The sequence below is a fragment of the Phodopus roborovskii genome, unplaced genomic scaffold (assembly GCF_943737965.1).
Source record: "Phodopus roborovskii unplaced genomic scaffold, PHOROB, whole genome shotgun sequence".
Classification (NCBI taxonomy): Eukaryota; Metazoa; Chordata; class Mammalia; order Rodentia; family Cricetidae; genus Phodopus; species Phodopus roborovskii.
In genome coordinates, this window is record NW_026126485.1 from 10,745,753 (window position 1) to 10,765,769 (window position 20,017).

The 20,017-nt window shown below is 36.6% G+C and overlaps 1 protein-coding gene across 1 annotated transcript; it reads right to left on the reverse strand.

Annotated features, from left to right (window-relative positions):
- Positions 1–970: 970 nt before the first annotated feature.
- LOC127229802 (aldo-keto reductase family 1 member C13) lies at positions 971–17,619 on the reverse strand. Its single transcript, XM_051194796.1, has 9 exons — positions 17,461–17,619; positions 15,131–15,298; positions 14,269–14,385; positions 10,406–10,483; positions 9,767–9,889; positions 6,195–6,304; positions 5,787–5,952; positions 2,173–2,255; positions 971–1,146 (listed from the first exon to the last, which is right to left on the reverse strand). Exons 1-9 carry the CDS (start codon positions 17,542–17,544, stop codon positions 1,104–1,106), a joined length of 972 nt encoding a protein of 323 aa, XP_051050753.1. The 5' UTR covers positions 17,545–17,619; the 3' UTR covers positions 971–1,103.
- Between the last annotated feature and the right edge of the window lie 2,398 nt (positions 17,620–20,017).

Consider the following 20,017-nt stretch of genomic DNA (forward strand, 5'->3'; position numbering starts at 1 on the left):
GTTTATTATTAAAAAGTAGTCTAGAAATTCATAATGTTAACAGATTTGAGAATTATTAATAAAGTAATTCAGTCAATTGGGCTCTCTACAACCTGAAATTCCAGTGTATTCTCTTATCACCTAAAGGGTGGTCTATTGGAGTCATTGATTTAAAAGGCTTTCTTCACTATACCTTTACAATAAAATAATAGAGAAAAGAAGCTTCAGCCCTACTGACTAGTGTTGATGGTGCTAAAAAGTACATTTATGCTACCAGAGGAGAAAGGCACCTATGACAGTGTTCTGTTGGCAGTGTTCTGGTAGAATAGTGGCATAAATGTTATGGAAGTAGCCCAACACCACTACATTAGATTGAATGCCTGCTCCAAAAAATGCAACCCATACCTGACACTGTAAATGATCCAAGAACTTGAGATTAAATAGGTCATAAGCTCTAGGGAAAAACCTACTACTATTTTTCTAATAGAGGAGCATAGCAACTCCTAAGGACATATTTCTATACCCAAAGATCAGTGTCTCACTCAACGCACCTGTTACCCCATGAGCCAACACTATCTAGGGAATGTATTACTCACCATTTCCAGGGTTCTTGGAGTCAGATCCTGTGAAGAATCCCTGGAACTGTTGGTCAATTTTTCCAAGAATGCTTCACCTTCCAGACTGAGAACCATTAACCACATGCAATGTGTTTTCCTTTTAGCTCACATGCCAGATAAATATTCTCACAAATGCCTGCTACCTGCAACTTTGCTAGAGCAGAATGTCTATACCCACTACAACCCTTTAAATTGTTGTTTCCTAAATTCTTACCCCAGATACCACAGAAGTTCATTTTTGGTCTCAAAGATTCAAAAGAAAACAAACCAGGCAAGAAACACAGAGAGTGCTAAAGAAAATCCTTCTATAGGAAACATTATTTCAAAGCATAATTAATGTACAATGACTTAAGGTAGGCTGGTGGGCCCAGCTCTAACTGAAGTTGAGTTGTTAAGCAGTTCAGACTGAGCTAAAGTGATATATATTCAATAGACTGCATCTCTGATGTCTCCCACATCATGTATCCATGTAGAGGGACTTCAAGACTTGGGATACAGGCCTCTACATCAAAATTCATCAGAAAAGGGGTATTCTGCGTGGCCCTCACCACTAAAATAGAAAAAGAAAAATATAAAATGTTAATAATTTTCCTGGCTGGCTATATAATTTTCTATTTTTATTTTCATAAACTTGACAATCAAGGAAATGGTTTTTAAAAGACTACTGATTTTTTGAAATGGAATTCCCTAGCCAGGAGCAGAAAAATACAAACATTCACATACACTTCTTCATTTTTGCTTCTATAGGCAGCCTGCCAAAGCACAGAAGGAAAGATTATGTCTCATTTCAGTCTCTCAATAAAAGCATAAACTAATGTCATATAGTGAAAGTCTAAATATAAATAATTACAAATTAATGTGGAGAAAACAGCTCATAAGCACTAATTTCCTTGTCATCTCATGCAATATAATGTGTTACATTCAAAATGTCTCTAATAAGATAGATTTCTAAGGGTTAAGATCATCATACAATTTGTATATCTCTATAGTTTATCACTTAAAAATATAAATTGACAAAATTATAACTAACTAAAATATTTAATAGGTGGCAATAATTACTAAATGCTTGCCAATCTCTAACATGCATCATGTCTCATCTTTATCATTCAGTTTGTTCTATTAATAAAATACTCTATTAACCTTGATAATATACATGCCAATCAGTCTACCCATTTTTAAAATTACTATATTTACTTTCATTGTGGATTAAAATATCCATAGGTAAGAGACACTATGTATTCCTAGTTTGTCTTTATTTTAAATATGCATAATGAATCAGATTATATAACCATAGAGCAAGAAGAAAGAGTAAAGTTTTTTAAGACTATCAATTCTATCAGTGATAGAGACTTTTTTCCTAAGTAGTATCCCCTTGGACTTACATCTCTTTCTGCATAAACTATTTTCAGTATTGAGATATTCATAATTCAGAAATGAGAAAAATAACAGTTAAAAAACTGTCTTAATGGCAGCTTTCAAGAAACTAATGAAGTGATTTGTTTCATGAACAAACATTCACTAAAAAGAAAAGACATAACCTAAAATAAATAGTGACATATCAATAAAGGTGACTTACAATGGAGCAGGTGCATATCTTAAATTTCTGTTCAGGCCATCTAGGATTTTCATATCCTCTGAAGGTAGCTCAAATTCAAACACCTGTTGAGCAATTACAAACATTTGAGGACATTGCCCATTTGCAATTTTTAAAACGCAAGTGAATCACATTTTATTCTGCAAAGGCAACTTCTTAACGTACAAAAAAATTCTAAAAGTTGTTAAATATCAAAGAAGATACTCAAGTGGTCAATGGGTGTCAGATAAAAGTAAACGAAACCACTTTGGAGACATGGTAATTCAGTACACTATATCAGAAGGAGCTGCAGGAAATACAGAGCTGATGCTATTCAAAGACCATAAGGATAGTTTCCAAACAAACTAAAGTAAATTTCTAAACCCTATAATTCATATATTTGCTTGCATAGAAACAGTTCTTTGCCCACGATTTAAGAAAAGAAACATTCAATTACTACTTTTATAATTTCCAAAAGAGAAATTATTTGACTTAAAGAGGATTTCACTGGTTGCCATTGGGTTACTTTACATAAAAACAATTTCTACTAATTTCTAAAATATTGGCACAAGCAGAACATTAAATTCTTGGTTATTTCTTCAAAAATTGTGATGAATAGAAAAATGGAAAGGGGATAGGAAGGGATGGAAAGAAGGAGGCATGGGGGATAAAAAGCTTGGTGTCAAAATCTAGCAACAGATCCATCTAGTAAAAAGCACTGAGTATACATTTAGTTTCTTATGAGGCATTTTATTTTATTTTATTTTTCTTATTTTACCTATTGATCCCAGTTCCCTCTCCATCCCTCCCCACCATGTCCCCCAACCAACCTCCCATTCCTTACCCCCCTACTCCAGAGGAAGGGTGATGCCTTCCAGGAGGGGTCAACAAAATCTGTCAAGTCATTTGGTGGAGGGACTAGGTCCTCCCTCCTGCCTCTAGGTTAAGGCCTGGGCAGTCTAAGGGACCGCTGACAGTGGAACCAGGATGTATCCCTGGTGCACAAAAGGTCTTTTGGAGAACACTTCTTTATATTAAAAACTATCAATAGAACAAAGAACCAAAAAAAGAAAAAAGAATACATTATTAAAAGATGATAAAGAATACCACTTCTCTATCAATAAACCTAACAGGATATATTCAAATGCCCTAATTAAAAAAAAAAAGAGAAAGTTACTAATATATTAAAAGGTAAAATTGAAAATCCTTATTATAGTTACATATTAAAATTCTTAATATTTCAAAACTTCACTTCTTCCTCAATTGATGGACAATTATAATGCCTACCCAAAAGCTTATTTAATTCATGAAATATTTAATCAAGATAAACAATAATAAATGATGAAATTCATATATATGCATATATAATATATATAATATATAATATATATAATATATATATATAGTCATCCCAGAAATTCTTTTTTTTTATTTTTTTAGTAAAATAGAAATGCATCTTCTGCCCCTTGCCTTCCTCTCTCAAACTCTCAAGTCTCCCTTCTATTCTCATGCAAACTCATGGTGTGTTTTTGTACAGTTATTCTACACACACACACACATAAACACACAGCCTGCTGAATCTGCTTGGTGTTGCTTGTATGCATATGATTTCATGGCTAGCCACTTAGTATTTAATAAACTGTTAAGGGATTCATCCTTAAGACATTCTTCAGGTCTTAGGTTCATAAGAATTCCTTAATTGCCTGTAGTTCTTTGTTATGCTCCCTTATGAGATTTCTGCCTTACATGTACGCATTACCCTTATCCAGGTCTTCTGAAAGCAGTATTGTTGAGGTAATTTGTCATGTTTTTAAATAGGAGATAGTAGATCAAAAGGATTATCATTTTGTTCAGCAAGACTGATATTCCAATATAATTTGAAAATGGGTGAGTATAAATAAGATGAAGAGAATCCATGAAAATAATTATTCTTGATAGCAATACCACATAGCCATTTAGAAAATAATTTAAGTGTTCTTTAAATTTTTATTTTACATGATTTCAAAAACTATACTTCAGTTTAAGCTTGGAAAGATATACTGCAATGCTTTTGAAAAAAAAAATATGGCATATGATGTTCTATTCCCAATGAGGAAAAGGACATGACATTAAATCATAAAGTAAAGGAATGAAGAAACACAATAAAGAAAAGCTTTCGCTTATGAAAATAAACACACAGGCAGAGAGAATAGAAACAGCAGAATTAAGGATAGAGTGAATGTATCTGAATTTGCAAGGTAATTAATGTGAACATATAAATGTTACAAGTTAACTACAATTTGTATTTCCCAGTCTCCACACTCAATGAAAATTTGCACCCACTTTTATTAAAAAACAGTATCCATATTATTACTCCTTCGATCTTAACTGTTACTAGACTTTCTTTATTTCCATGTGTGTTTGTCATGTTTGCATATATCCAGGGCAACTTCTCTCTCTCTCTCTCTCTCTCTCTCTCTCTCTCTCTCTCTTTCTCTCTCTCTCTCTCTCTGTGTGTGTGTGTGTGTGTATGTGTGCGCATGTGTGAGGGAGAGAGAGAGAGACAGAGAGACAGAGAGAGAGAGAAGAGAGAGGAAGCCTGAGCTTCATACCAGGCTTCATCCTCATAGCTCTTGTTCCTTATTCATTGAGGCAGTATCTCTCTATCAGACCCAGAACTAAAAAATGTGGCTATTTTCACTAACCAGATTACTCTGGAGATCTCTCATCTTTGCATGCAGAGATGGATTTAGAGAGAACACCACATCCACCTGGAATTTTATGTGAGTTCTGTAGATATAAACTCCAGTTTCAATGTTTGCGTGGCAAGTGCTTTAATCATTGAGCCAACTCCCTCGTAGCAGAATAAATGATATGATAATTATTTGCCTAGGTTTAAAATCTTTGCAAGTATATACTCATTGTCTTAAAAGAGGAATATGTGGTGAAATGAAGTCTATGCCAATTGGCTAGTTAATGAAAAAAATTTTAAGCTAAAGAACGTCTGGCAAGAGACCAACTGTATCCTGAGGCAGATGAGCCTCACCATCTTTCAAATATATACAATAGTTCTGTGAACACACTTGAGTAAACTCAAGGTAGAGAGATGCCTCAGTGTTAAAATTGAACTCTATAAAACTGTAAGAATCATAGAATAATGAAATAAATAATTACTCTTTACATTAAGGCTGTATGTTGGGGGTGGTTCATTTTGCAACTGCTGTATGCAATAGTATAACAAAGTTATTGTCATTGAAAATAGAAGATCATCAACATAGGTAAGTCTTCAAGAAAAGAACATGCACTTAGCCAGTAAATCAACTCAAAAGAAATAGTATATCCATAATAAAATACATAAACATGATGTAGGTGATGACTCAGTGGTTTAGACATTAGTGCTCTCTTTAAATCTAATTCCATCAAGATAAGTTCTTGACTGTGTTATAGAGTAGAAAAAGAAATATCTGAATGTAATTGAGATGTCACACGAGTAGGAAATGGTAGTAAGATTGTGTCAGCCAAAAAAAAAAAAAGTTCCCTAAGACATTTCAAAGAGAAAATAGAAGACATGTGTAAGAAGTTATGTAAGAAGAGAGATGTTGTGGAAGAGTCCTGATGCCCACTGCCTCCCTGCTCACCTGTAAGTTCTCCTTTATCTCATTTTCTTTGTAACTCTGGGCAAGGACCACAATTCCACGTTGAAGATGGTAACGAAGAGCAATCTGAGCCGGACTTCGCTTGTGCTTTTTTGCAACTTCACAAAGAACTGGATCATTCAGGAGAACTGGGGAATTTGGGTCCACCCTGGAAACAAAGGCAGAAGTCTTTAGCTTCAAAAGCTGGGAATTTGTAGGAGGTTTCAAAACCAGGAATATTCAAAGGAGTCCTTGCATCACCAACACTTCCATCATTGATATCTCCTCAAAATGCAAATTATCCTCTCTCTCTCTGAGCAAGTTCAAATTGAGCTTCTGCAAACTAAGTTTATAGTATTCAAAAGATATCACTGGCACTGGTATTTGGTGTAAACTTCCTAATGTCCTTACCATCGTTTAGGTCTTTGAGATCCAAGAGCACAGTAAGCAACTAGAACAATGTCCTTTGACCTGCAGTAGTTTAACAGCTTGCTTTGGTTCAGGTAAAGATGGCATTCCACCTGTAAATGGACAAACACAAACGTATCTGATTATATGAGGTGCTAATATTTACATAAAAGAGAAGCACTAAAGGTAAGTACCTGAACAATAAATTGTAACATATTTAGATTATCAATTTAATTTAAACCATGTCTTTAAAACTGTCTCACATCTGTATTATTCTTATGACTCACAAAACAATTTTCTTGTGATAAAATAATTCAAAGAAATAAATCTTGAACTTCGAGATCTACTTTTAATTATAAAGAGAAAAAATAGTGCTGGCTTGAAGAGGTTTCCAGAAATCATTGGGAAGTTTAAATATATATAGGTTCAGATTCTGTAAGAGAATTATTTTTAATTTCTCTGACAATGTCTGCTAACATCTTCATTCTTGGGAATATTTTCTGAACTCTTGAAAGTGAACACTCTAAGAAACTACTTTGAAAAAGTTTATAAGGATGTACCAGGAATAGTCAATGACATGGCACACTGAGTTTACTGTCAAATCAGATTTGAGTTTGTTCCATGAAACTCACAAATCATCTGCCATCCTCCACATATGCAACATAAAACATGCATACACACACACACACACATGCATTTATTCATGCATATACACAACACACATGCAAATGCAACTTTAAAATTTTAAGAAAATGTTGCATGTATATAGAGAGATATAACCTATAGGGGTATATTTGTTCACTATTTTTAGATATGGGTTAGGAGGCAGAAATATTCTACATCACCCTATCAACTATTCAGGATGTTTGATGAAAATTATGTAAGTAATTTTGGAGAAAATTAATATCAAATCTGCATATGCAATTAATACTCTTTGTGGAAAGTCACAATTTCATGTCATTATGTAAAAACTTAATAACCTAAAACTGGATTTTCTTTGTGGGGAAAGCTGCAAATAGCAAACCAGTTCAGGATAGCTAAGTTAGAGAACTGATGTAGCTGTCAACAATAGAGGAAAGGATGGAGCATATGTGGTTTCTAAGCACAATAGAAATTTTCAGCTATAAAAACATATAAAGTTAAATTATTTGCAGGAAAAAATAATGCATTTGAGATAACCACAATAAGTAAGTTAGTTACAGAAGGAAAACTATCTCACCTTTCCCCTCATTTCTGAGCCCTAGACCTTGTGGATCTGTGAAATCCTACATGTACAGATGACTTCAAAGTAGAGAGAAACTGATTGGGAAACAAATGAAGAAGGAGGAAGAGATAGAGAGCTGTGGTTCTGATTCTCCCTCATGATAGCTGACTGCTTTGGTGCATAGGATGGAGAAAGCATAAGCAAGAAACAGGATTAGGCAGCTATGGGGATAATGGAGACAGCCCTCTGGGAGACAGATTTCAGTGAATCGGCTCAACTTTATCCCAGAGTATAAGGAACATAAAAGATTGAGGATCCAGTGGACAAATCCTACTTTGCATAATGCAGCATATTCCTATCACAATACTTCACACATCACAGCAGGGTTCTATAGCAGAGCTCCTAGCACAAGTCTTTGAGCAGGAATCTGTGACAAGGCTCAAACTAAAGATAAATTGGTGATTTGACTAGAATCAGCTTTTAGGGATGCAGGGACATTCTCTGGATATGTGTAGATAGAGAGCAGGAAATTTTCCTAAAGAGGGAAGGAGTCCCCATTGCCAAGCTTTTGCAAAATGCTTCTAGGCCATGACAGACTACAACTTCTGACCAGTCAGCATGGCCTTCCAGATAGTCCAGTGGGGGTCTATGCCAGGCAATGTTTTACTATTTCCAGGACACTGCCCTTCTCTAGTGCATGGGTAAGATGCTTTTCTTATTCTGGTGTATGGTGAAATACTTTAACTGCCTGCCAATTTCTTCTTTGCTAACACAGTAGCCAGTTCACTACAGTTCCCAGCCAAAGATTTCTGCTATATAAGAATGCTTCAATTGTAATAGAGAACATAGAACCTCTCACAGAAAATATGCACTTAAGTTGCTCAAGGGAGATGAGGAAGAAAAGAAAAGCTCACCAAGAGGTTTTCAACACAGAATCAACTATGTGTTCTGCATGCAGTATCTGAGTGTGGATTTTATCCAATATTATATCACTATAAATATATAATCAGTCACGTGTGTGTGTGTGTGTGTGTGTGTGTGTGTGTGTGTGTGTCTAATTTCAAATTTACACCCCTTCAGCCATGTCTGTTTCAAGATCCCAAGACTAGACATGCTAAGAGGAAGGAATAACTCCTTTACGTCCAAAGCTGTCATGCCTACTCATCTCTCTCACTTTTATTCTCTCCATGTCCCACTCATTCCATGTGTTGATGGACTTCTCATTATAAATCAGTCCATTTGCCATCACCTTCACTAGACTGATACCTTACATTTTCCCCAGCTCATATGTAAGTCTACTTTGATCCTGAAATACTACTAATGACATCTGTTAACTGGACAATTTTAAATTTACACATGTTGCACCAGTTGGACACTATGGTATAGCCTTATTTTCACAAAATTTAGTAATCCAAAATTTGAATTTTAGTATCTCCAAGTGTCCTTGGCTACAGTGACACTACTTGTAGATTCTTGTTCTCCAACGGGGAGGAGAGGAGAACATGTGGGATCAGGAAGATTGACTCAGGGGATGAATAGACAAGAGCAAGAAAAGAGATACCATATTAGAGGGAGCCATTATATTTTTAAGAGAAAACTGACTCTAGAAATTTCCAGAGACCTACAAGGATGACCTCAACTAACAATCTGAGCAACAGTGGAGAGTCTACCTTAAATGCCCTTCCCTAATAATGAGATTGATAAATAACTTATATCCCAATCTAGAACCTTAATCTAGTACCTGATGGAAACAGGGGCAGACACCCACAGTTAAACACTGAGCTGAATTCCTGGAATCCATTACAGAGAGGGAGAAGTTACAAGAAAAGTGGTCAAGACCAGGCTACAGAAACCCATAGAGACAGCTGACCTGAACAAGGGGGAGCTCATGGATCCCCAGACTGATATATGGGAAACCAGCATTGGACTAACCCAGTCCCCCTGAACGTGGGTCTCAGTTGGAAGGCCTGAGCAGTCTACAGTGAGAGTGGGACCAGGATGTATCACTGGTGCACGAAAGGACTTTGGAAGCACATTCCCCACGGAGGGATACTCTCTAACCTAGAGACAGGAGGGAGAGCCTAGACCCTACTCCAAATGACTTGACAAATTTTGATGATCCCTCCTGTAAGTCCTCACCTTCTCTGTAGAGAGGGTGAGAATGGGATGGGAGAGGGGGTTGTGGGGCATGGGAGAGAGATGGAACTGGGATCAATATGTAAAAGTAGAAAATAATAATACTAACTTTTTAAAAAGAATGTTCTTTTCCATGAAAAATAAGATGAATTGAGGAAGGGGAAGATGGATTGGAGACATCAGAACAGAAATAAGGAAATGTATTTGAGAAGTAGAGGAGGTTGAGGCTTCTCACCTGGTTACAGACAGGCTTGTACTTAAGCCCAGGTTTATTCAGGATTTTCTCCAGTTGCCTGCTATTAAAGTTGGACACCCCAATAGACTTGACCAATCCTGCATCCTTACACTTCTCCAAGGCCTACAAATGAAAGAGTTGTGCAGAGTAGTGTTTACATCAAAATAAATGCAAGATATAGCAGTTAAGAGTGTATCATCTATCTCTGGACATACAGCTCAGCAGCAGAGCACTTGACAGTGATTGAAAGACAGTGATTGTTATCACACTAACACTGAAAAAAATGGCACTAGAAAGACACTGCCCTGGTGATCACTGCAACTAAATATGAAGAAACCAAAAGAGTGAAGATAAAAGGAAAACAGTGACAGCCATGAAGGATTCTTCTGTCTAAGAATGTCCTGAGAAGCACAGATTTTCACATTACATATGCTGGCAGAAAGAATGCATTCATTCCTGTTGTCCCAAGTACCTCTTCATTTCCCTTTATTACACTGTAGTAATGCATGCCCCCTTACTCCAAAACACACCTATGTAAAATAAGGAATTTCTATACACAGAAGCATATACCCCATTTTCTCAAGCATAACCTGATTCTACTCTCTCTGCTCCTACATTGAACATCTTTCAACTGCTCACCTCCCATGTGGCACAGAGATCCACAGTGTCCAATAATGTTTTCCCATGTTCATCTGCTGGGAACAGATCCTCCCCTGCCTGGAACAGAAAGAGTCTTCACAATGATCTGACTAAACACCAGTATCTCATAGGAATATCTATAAATGGAACACTCAATGTGTATTAAGTGGACCATCACTCTAGATACTTACATTTACAAGGTGATTTGTATGTGGAATTATAAGGAATATTCTTAGATGCTTGAACTAGTCTCCTATATAAACTATACATATAGTTTTACATATATATCCTATTATTGTTGCTATTATTATTATTAAACAGTATTCTCACAGATCTACCTGTAGTCTCCTAGCTGGTATCCATTATTTTGTCACTTCTTATTCATACTACTAGTGAGATATCTTTCTTTCACTAAGAAGTTCAGTAGACATACAAACATGACAGTAATATTGGATTTCATTCTGGCACAGGCCAATCAGTGGTCTTTTACTATCTGAATACAAATTTCATCAAAAAGAAACTATGTCCACTGAAGATGGTTAATTAGGGCTGTAGTGAGATAGTCCTTCTGTGGCACTGACCACGCCCATTGGGGAGGGTGGAGCCATGGGCAGAAGTGACCTGTGGAAGGAAGTCAGAAGGAGAGCCGGAAAAAGCTCTCTTGCTGGCGTGACTTGGACAGGAGAGGATCGGGTTGAATTTCCTGGTGTTCATCTGTCTAGGTTGTAAGTTATTTCTCCCTGAATAAACATCTGTTTGGCCTATTTATCCTGATCCTTATTTAACCGCGAAATCTGGTGTCAGAAGTGTCTGTGTATTATTTGGGGCTGGCGTGGTGGCGGGACAAGACCACTGGCGGGAGGAAAAGCTGTACTCGTTACAAATGGCACCCACGTGGCTAGTAAGAACTTACACTTAAAATTTAACAAAAGCTTAAAAAAGGGTTTTAGAAACAAAAGAACAGAGACAAGCAAGGTTTCTTGGTAGCAGCATTTTTCTCGGTTGGACTCTGCTTTGCGAGAGACAAGCAGATATTTGTGCGGCTCCTTTAAGGGAAGGTTCCTGACTCAGCATAAGTGGCAAAAAGCCACATGGCTTTTAAGAAGCTCTGCTAACAATTTATTGGTGTGCATGAGAGATGGCAATGGCAGGGACCACATCTCCAAGCCGGCAGCATGGGGCTGGATTGCAGCGCAGACCAAGACAGTAACCACAGCTCTCAATGCTGGCAGTAAAATAGCCGCTGCCATCTTTGGTAAACCAGGCAGGAACAACTATGACTTTCATTTTAGCAATGTTGTTGTTTACCAGATAAAAGACTCGTGGCCAGAAAAAGATAAAAGATTTACAGTAAGACAGATTCATATTAAGAAAAACCTCTAAAGGTTTACAGTGTGTTTTAAAAAATATACGTAGGCTTGGAAGAAAAAGAGAAAAAAAATGGAATGGTTTTAAAAAGACAGAGAACAGCTGGGTGTGGAGGCACACCTTTAATCCCAGCACTCAAGAGACAGAGGCAAGCAGATCTTTGATTTCAAAATAAACCTGGTATGCAGAGTGAATTCCAGGACAGATAAGAGTTACCCAGAGAAACCCTGTCTCAAAAAAATAAAAAATAAAAAGTAAAAGAAATGGAGTAATAATAAAGCCACATAAAAATGAAAAGCTCAGAGAGAATCTGTATACTGTATGGCATTATATTGTCTTTGTATTGTTTGACTGCTGAGGAAACAACTGTTAAAACAAATGCTGCTGAATTAATTCAATTTATATATTTTAAAAATGCTTTGACTCAAAAATTTAAGTCTAAGGACAAGTTACTTGGGAAAAGGATTTCTAATTTTGTTTCCACAGAAAATAAAAAGCTGTGGATTCCTTCCAGACTAATGTGGTTTGATCAAGCCAGACCCCCTGAAGCAGAGTTCCTGGTGATCCAACATTCAAAACAGCTTGAACAAGGCAGCCTTGCAAACTACAGCCAAGATTTCTGGGTCTTCTTAGGATCCCCATGACAGCGCCCCCTGTCAGCAGGAAGTAGTTTGGAAAGAACAACGCCCAAATTCCCAAATATTGTTTATAAATGTTTGTTTTCATTTAAATGGACTTGGTTATAAGTGGTTAATGATCACAAGCAATATCTTTTTAAAGGTAAAAAAGGGATTATGGTATAGATATGAATACTTTGTTTTGGAATGGATTTTCATTTATTGATACAATTTAAGGTCAATTTTGTGATGTGTATATTTCTCCTTTTGTTTAAGTATTGTGTTTATATAGTTCATTCAGAAATGTATTGTATAATGTAGTACAAATTATAGATAATTACCTATGATAATCAAAGCTTAGAGTTAAGTTAGTTAGGTTTTTCAACATACACAGAGATGTATTTGAGATAGATAGGCATTTTTCAAACCTTTCAAAGACCTACAGAATATGGCATTTAAAATGGCTTAGGGTTTTTCTTGACAGTGAGACATAATTGTTCCTGGCAACACCACCTGCGTCAGAAAGGAAGATGGACATTGAAGAAACTCGTTATGGAGTTTACTTCCAATATGGCAAGACTAGCCATTTGGACAAGTTACTGCTCTTGTCTGGACTGTTTGACTTTGTGCTATATAAACTGGACATGCAGGACCCACAGAAAAGTGATTGCTGATTCAAGATGGACATTGCTACAGAGTTCCTGCTTCATGGAAGAGTCTGCCAGACAGTCTGTAGGACACAGAGAAAAGTGACCGACAAACTGCCAATACAAGAAGACAGTTTAAAGTTTCCTGCTTTGCTGAAGAGTCTGCCAGATAAACTATGGCCTATGGGCTGAAGATGGAAGATTACAAAAGAACTTCGGGTGACCAGGCAGTGAGTTGTCTCTGTCATTTCTAGAGCTTATATATTATCCTTCGGTGGTCTTTGAAGGAGTTGAAGACAGATAGTTATGGTTATAGTTTTCATTAGTTAGGATTAAAGATAAGTTACTTAGACTTTAGACACACAAAGATAGAATAGATGATAGAATATTTTCTTCAAATCTTGCTGAATGTTAATGGACTAAATATTGTTAACTGATTCTTATTTGATAACTGTTGTGTTATATATTTTGCTATTTTAAGGTTAAAACCCTTCTTTTTATTTAGACAGAAAAGAGGAGATAATGGGAGATGTCATTCTGTATATGTTTCTCATACTGGTTAATAAATAAAGCACTGTTGGCCAATAGGAAAGGAAGATAGGAGGGACTAGGAGACAAGGAGGAAGAGGAAGTAGTAAGGAGGAGTCAAGATGGAGAGTCTGGAGAGAGCTGGACGCCAGCCGCCTCCCCGGTAAGAGAAATACATAGATCAGCAGAAATGGGTTAATACTTAAGATAGAGCTAGCCGATAAGAAAGTAGTAACTGGCCAACAGTATAATATCTAATACATAGTATCTGTGTGTTATTTGGGGCTGGTGTGGCAGCAGGACAAGACCAGGCGGCAGGCGGAAAAACCGTAAGGCTAATTGTAAAATAATTTTGATGTTGGAAAACTCAAAGACGCAGTAAGTAGGTAATAACCAGGAAGCTTCGACTGTCTCAGTGCAACAGGAAAAAAAAATGATAGGATAAACTCCAAATACCTACTAATGTAATGTAAGGAGTGCATAAATGGTGACATATTGGAAGATCATTTATTGAATCTACAATTCTAGATATTGCATGGGCTTCTATCTATATGGCCATTTCTATAATCTACTTTGAGTAGACTACATAACACATGAATTGAATTTACAGAAAAGTATAGTAGAACTTGATTTTGCTCATTCAGAAAAATAATTACCATGCCCTTGCCAAAATTGATTAAGCCTAGTCATTCAAATTGCTTACCTTCATTGGCACTGGGTAATGGATAATATAGAGGTCAACATAATCCAATTGAAGGTTTTTCAATGATTTTTCCAAGTTAGACTGAACCAGCTCTGGTCGAAGGAAAGTGCACCAAAGCTATTTACATGAAAGAATGGAAGTAATCATGGATTAGTAAATTATCCAGACTTGGAGGCTTTATTTTACCTAATACTGATACATTTGTACTATATTGAAACTTAATAATCATAAAACAAAAACTTCCCTTTGTTCGGTGGCTTCCACTAATCTGAATTACACATATGAATATGATCATAAACTTGTTTTCAATCCTTCAAAAATAAAATTTTTCAAAATACAAAACTCCTATGGACTAATAATAATATGCATTCTCTGAATCATGTTAAGAAAAATAATTATTAATCTAATTATTTGATCTATTCTTACCATTACAGAAGTAGCATCCCTTTGTTAATATTACTGAACAGAAGCAACATATGACATTTTAATGTGAAGGACACAAATAAATGTACTTTAACTACATTCTAACTGCTCTTCAATATTTAAAGGTAAAAACCAGTATTTGGAATAGAACTTATATTACAAAGCTAACAATTAGATACAGAAAGCCACAATTTCATAGTTTTGCTTGAATTCACAGTACATGTTAAAATAGACTGCTTTGAATTGAGCCTCAGAAAAATAGAGTGATACATTTGTCGACAGCATAACCCTTTCCTGCTGGAACTCATCTACAAATTATATGTAAATAAAAGTTGACTAGTATGTATATTTTATCATTTAATGACCCATCAAGTAAGTATTTGCTTGTTTATATCACATTTCAATCTATCTGTACATCTGAGCACTACATACACAATACCTTTGTAGTGAGGAATAGGTCTTCTCTCTTCACAAGACCAGCTGCAATCTTGCTTTGAATAGCCTGCCCTACATCCTTTTCTGTTTGATACACATAAGCAGTATCGATATGGTGGAACCCAGCCTCGATAGCTAAATTTATAGCCTCCAGTGGCTTATTTTCAGGAACCTAAGGATAAATCAAAAGAAATATTTAAAGGCATATACGAGAGGTAGTTCAAGTGGATCAAATGGACAGTTCTCCAAAAAGGGAGGAATTTTATATTCCTATGTCACTCTCAGACCACTTCAATACATAAAATGAGACTGGTTTCCTCACCACTGAAATTTCACCTGTAAAAAAATAGTATCCACAGATAGTGACTGTGGAGGCATCCCATACAGAGATGATTTCAGAAGACTTGCCCTTTTCCCATAACTTAGTTTAGTGGAGCATTTGAGATAATAGGTCCTAACTTAGTTTCAGTGGGCCTTCTAACTAGAATTTCATATTCCATATGTTCTTCATACCCTTGCAACAATGGTCAATCATTTGCACCAGAAGACCTCAAATACACCTCAAATTCAGTGGTTATTCTGGAAGGGCTTACAAACTAAGCATATAGGCATAGTCCTATTACAATTTATATAGGTGGATCACAACTACAATGAACACAGGAAAAAGGTGCCTGGAACAAAACAGAGAAAATATACAAATTCATGCAGGATTATAAGTCTTCCCCCAGTGAATACGCTCAAGAAATACAGAGTTCTTCTCTGCATCAAACTGTGACAATATATGAGCAATCTAATCTGAATAGAAAGCTGTTTGTTCCTCATTTTACAAGGGATTTTTTTTTCTTGTTGGGTTATCACCCCTAAAAACAATAGTTACTTTGTTTAGTGAAAATATAACCAAACTTCAATTTAAGATTATTGATTATTCTGCCATACTTGGATAATGCTGTGAACATTTGAGTGTTAAAGTACAGAGGTTCATGTCAAACTACTTTAGCATTTATTTTAAAACATCATCGTGAGACATGGTGCACACACACCTTTTATCCCTGCTTTTCTGCAGCAGAGGTGGGAAACGTTCTGTATGGTCTACAAGAAAGGAATTATTTTTAAGTTATAATAAGTGTAATAATGGATCTCTAGCTTCGAGCCATGAAGCCTGCCCTGCTTTTAGCTACAGCGCTACTCAGGCTGAGACTTCTTTGGTGATCTTGGCACTTGCCTTATCTTTCTTTTTCTAAGTTGTCCTTGAGATTAATTTTATGTGAGAATGGTTGCCTGCAAGTATGCCTGTGCATCACATTCATGCAGTGCCTGTGGAGGGCAGAAAATGCAGTAGTCAGATCACTAGCACTGGAGTTAAGTACAGTTGTGAACTGCCATATGTCTGCTGGAAACAAAATCCTGGTGCCTGCAGGAGCAACAGATGTCCTTCACCTACTGAGCCATCTCTCCATCTCTTCCCTTCTTTTTTCCACTTTTCTACCAAGTAATTAAGTCCCATGTTTCTTTGCTTTTGTGTTTTGGATAATATTTCTGACAAGGTAAGTTGTATTCTAGCCAGTATGGCTGTTGGCACTCCATAATGTCTTTGGAAATTTCCCAGATAAAAAATATGTGCATTCAATGTTTAAAAATAATTCACTTATCTTATAATTACAATATCTAAAGAAGATTTTAAAATATGAAATTCCTCCCAGGTATGTAAAGTGTCCTTTTTGTCACTTCGTTTCAGAGAATTCTCTTTAATATAAACCTAATGTACATTTGCAAAGATCAACATTTCATAAAATTTTCACTTTTATAATGTTGCAGTGTCCACTCTGTCCCCAGTCAAGAGGGGTACATAGGATTTTTTAATTAAATCAAGTGCAGTACTTATTATGAAATACTAACCATTCTCCAAAACAGAGCTGCAATGGCCTTTGAACATTTGTCTTGTGGTTTTCATCTCTGCAAACATTCCACATGTTGATTTTCTTAAGTCTCAGATTTTTTACCATGGTGAAATACCCTGAATATAGAGCTTAAAAGAGGAATCATCCATCCTTTCAGTCAGCTTCAAATCAAGGAAACTGACAGTGTTCAGGACTGGTGACTTTGATTTCTTCAAAATCAAGAAACACTGAAACAATTGACACGTGATTAAATAATCAGACACTGAGTCAGAAAAAAGACAAACTACCTTCTTGAACAGAGAATAGCTGTAGTCTAAAGAAACAGAAACAGGAGGTCCTGCAGTGTCGCATAGGAAATGGGTGACAGCTTTATCTCTTCCACCCTCCCTTAGCCCATTTTCTCTTTAGCCCTCCAACACAGCACCACTGTTCTTACTTCTTCAGGCTTGTATGTGCCAAATCCCAGTGCTGGAATGAAGTGACCATCATTTAGCTTCACAAGCTGCTGCTTGGAACTCATTGCTTATCACACTTCTGACTCAGGACGTTCTGATTCTCCTGCAGTTCTATGGAACAATGAATATATAGAGACCATACATCAATTTCCTTACCAATAGATAACCACAGGCACAGCCCTCTCTGATAGCTAACCAGTGTTACTATCTGGTTAATGATTAAACAATACTTCTGCTTGTGTAATGGTTAACCAGTGACATTACCTGTTTTAACAGTACTGGGGAGGTAAGAAATTTAAAGTACTACTTCACATGTCATTTGGTACCATTCAAATATATGTAGGGAATCATAATTTGCTTTAGTAAAATTTCTCTTTATACTAAGCTATTGCAAAAGGTTACATGAACAATTGCTGATGGTTTCTGTATAGAAATCTATCCCCTTATGGTTATGGAATGTCTCAAGTCTTCCCTAGTCTCAAGCTCACTATCAGTCTTAATTCTTGTGCTCCTAAAAGACTTAAAATATATCACAGACATTGAGCCATCAGGCTATCATTGAACTTTAGTTAAACCAGGAAACAAGAAAAGACATCAAATTAAGAGCAGACCAAGCTGGGCAACAAAGGCCTTGATTCTGACAGGGACATTCTCCTCCTTGTTATATCAACTACATTTCCCTCAGTGTAGACACTTTCAGTTAAAGAGACTATGTCTCTGGAATTTTACCAAAAATTTAGTCTAACAAGTGGGAAATGGAGTTTGAATAACCCCAAAGTAAAAAGAAAAAGGATAACAGCATTGGGTACACACTCCCATGTGAGGAAATTCCTGAGGACAGATTGAGCTTATCCAGTAGAATCAACCCCACCTGCCAGATGTTCTTTATATCCTATTTTGGAGTCTTCACACTGGGCTAGAGAGAACAAACACTACCAAATATTGTTAGATCCTATTTCATTCACTTACAGCATCTACACAACCTACCAAGGGTCCTGAGTTGTCCCAATAAAATGACCACTACTGTGGTACAATAGCTATAAGTGTACAGTAGTGGCATACATACTTTGGAAATAACAAACAGCTGACTAATTGGACATAAGAACTGCTCAACAGTGGGGAAAACAGTCCTGGTATTGAAAACCTATCTAACTCCCCAAAACTAGTAAAATCATGGTTTGGGGGACAGAACCTATAACCATTCCATTATCAAGCCATTATAATCCCTAACTACTTTCTAAATACTTTTCTTATATCCAAAAATAAGTGTAATCTTCATTTCTCATCAAGGAAACTTCTCTTTGCAGCAGACATAGACTATTACAGAAAATCACAACTAATCAAAACGTACATTTGTGGAGCCCAATCACTGTAAGGAGTTAGGTTTTCCACCTGCTGCTGGTCTTGTCCCACCAACGTGCCAGCCCCAAATAACACACAGAGACTCTGTATTTGATATAATGTTGTTGGCCAGGTGCTAGTTTCTTATCGGCTAGCTCTGCCTTAAGTATTAACCCATTTCTGGTAATCTAATCGTTCCATGTGCTTTTATCTTGCCAGGGCATGTGTCTGGTCTCCCCAGCCTCTCCATGTTGACTCCTCCTTACTACTTCCTATTTCCTCCTTGTTTCCTAGTCCCTCCTGTCTTCCTTTCCTATTCGCCAACAGTGCTTTATTCATTAACCAGTATGAGAAACATATTTACAGAATGACATCTCCATCAAATCACAATTGATACATCTATAACACAACTCCTGCACCTAAGGATCAGGGATCTCTTATTGCCATCTATGTACTGATTTGAATAGATCACCAGTCAGCTAGCCTCCTGCTCAACATTTGCCTCTTAAAATCTTTCAGGGACAGGGAAAGTGGTTGGTCTGGCTATTTCTTGATGGTTGAGGGCCATTGTGATAAGAAACATCCAGATGAGGGATCACAGACTCCTCCTAGGAAGGAAGTTCAGGGACTTTTGAAAAGGAGAAAGTGATTATAGTGGCCATTGGTTAGCATCCTTTGGTCACCATCAGCTAACATTCTGGGTTGTGGACTCTTGAAGATAGCAGTTGTACCAGGGAGCTAAGGGAACAAGAAACAAAAACACAAGAAAAAAATCAAACCATGAGCAAAATGTTGTAGGAGGCTGTTGGTATAAGAAATGTGTAAAATTTTTTACTTGAAAATCCTAAGGAAGACTTGTCTCATTTGGTCCAGAGGAAGCTATGATGTATTTGGATCTGGCTCAGGATAGGTGGAGAAGTATTTTTTGCATAACTATTTGAAAAGTAAACTGTTAGATTCTGAAACAAACTTGGTTACCCATTAAAGGAGGAATAGGGACTGAAAATGTTTATGATCATTGAAATGAGAGGCTCACCAGGGCCACACCTGTGTATATATTTTAGAAAAGCATCTAAAATATTTTTATGAGAGTCAAGAAAGGATTTATCTGGTGAGGCCAGAGGTAAGAGTCGATGTGTCATTAGGACACACCCACAAGGATAATTTCACTATCAGGTGCTATGGAGCATGGTCCAT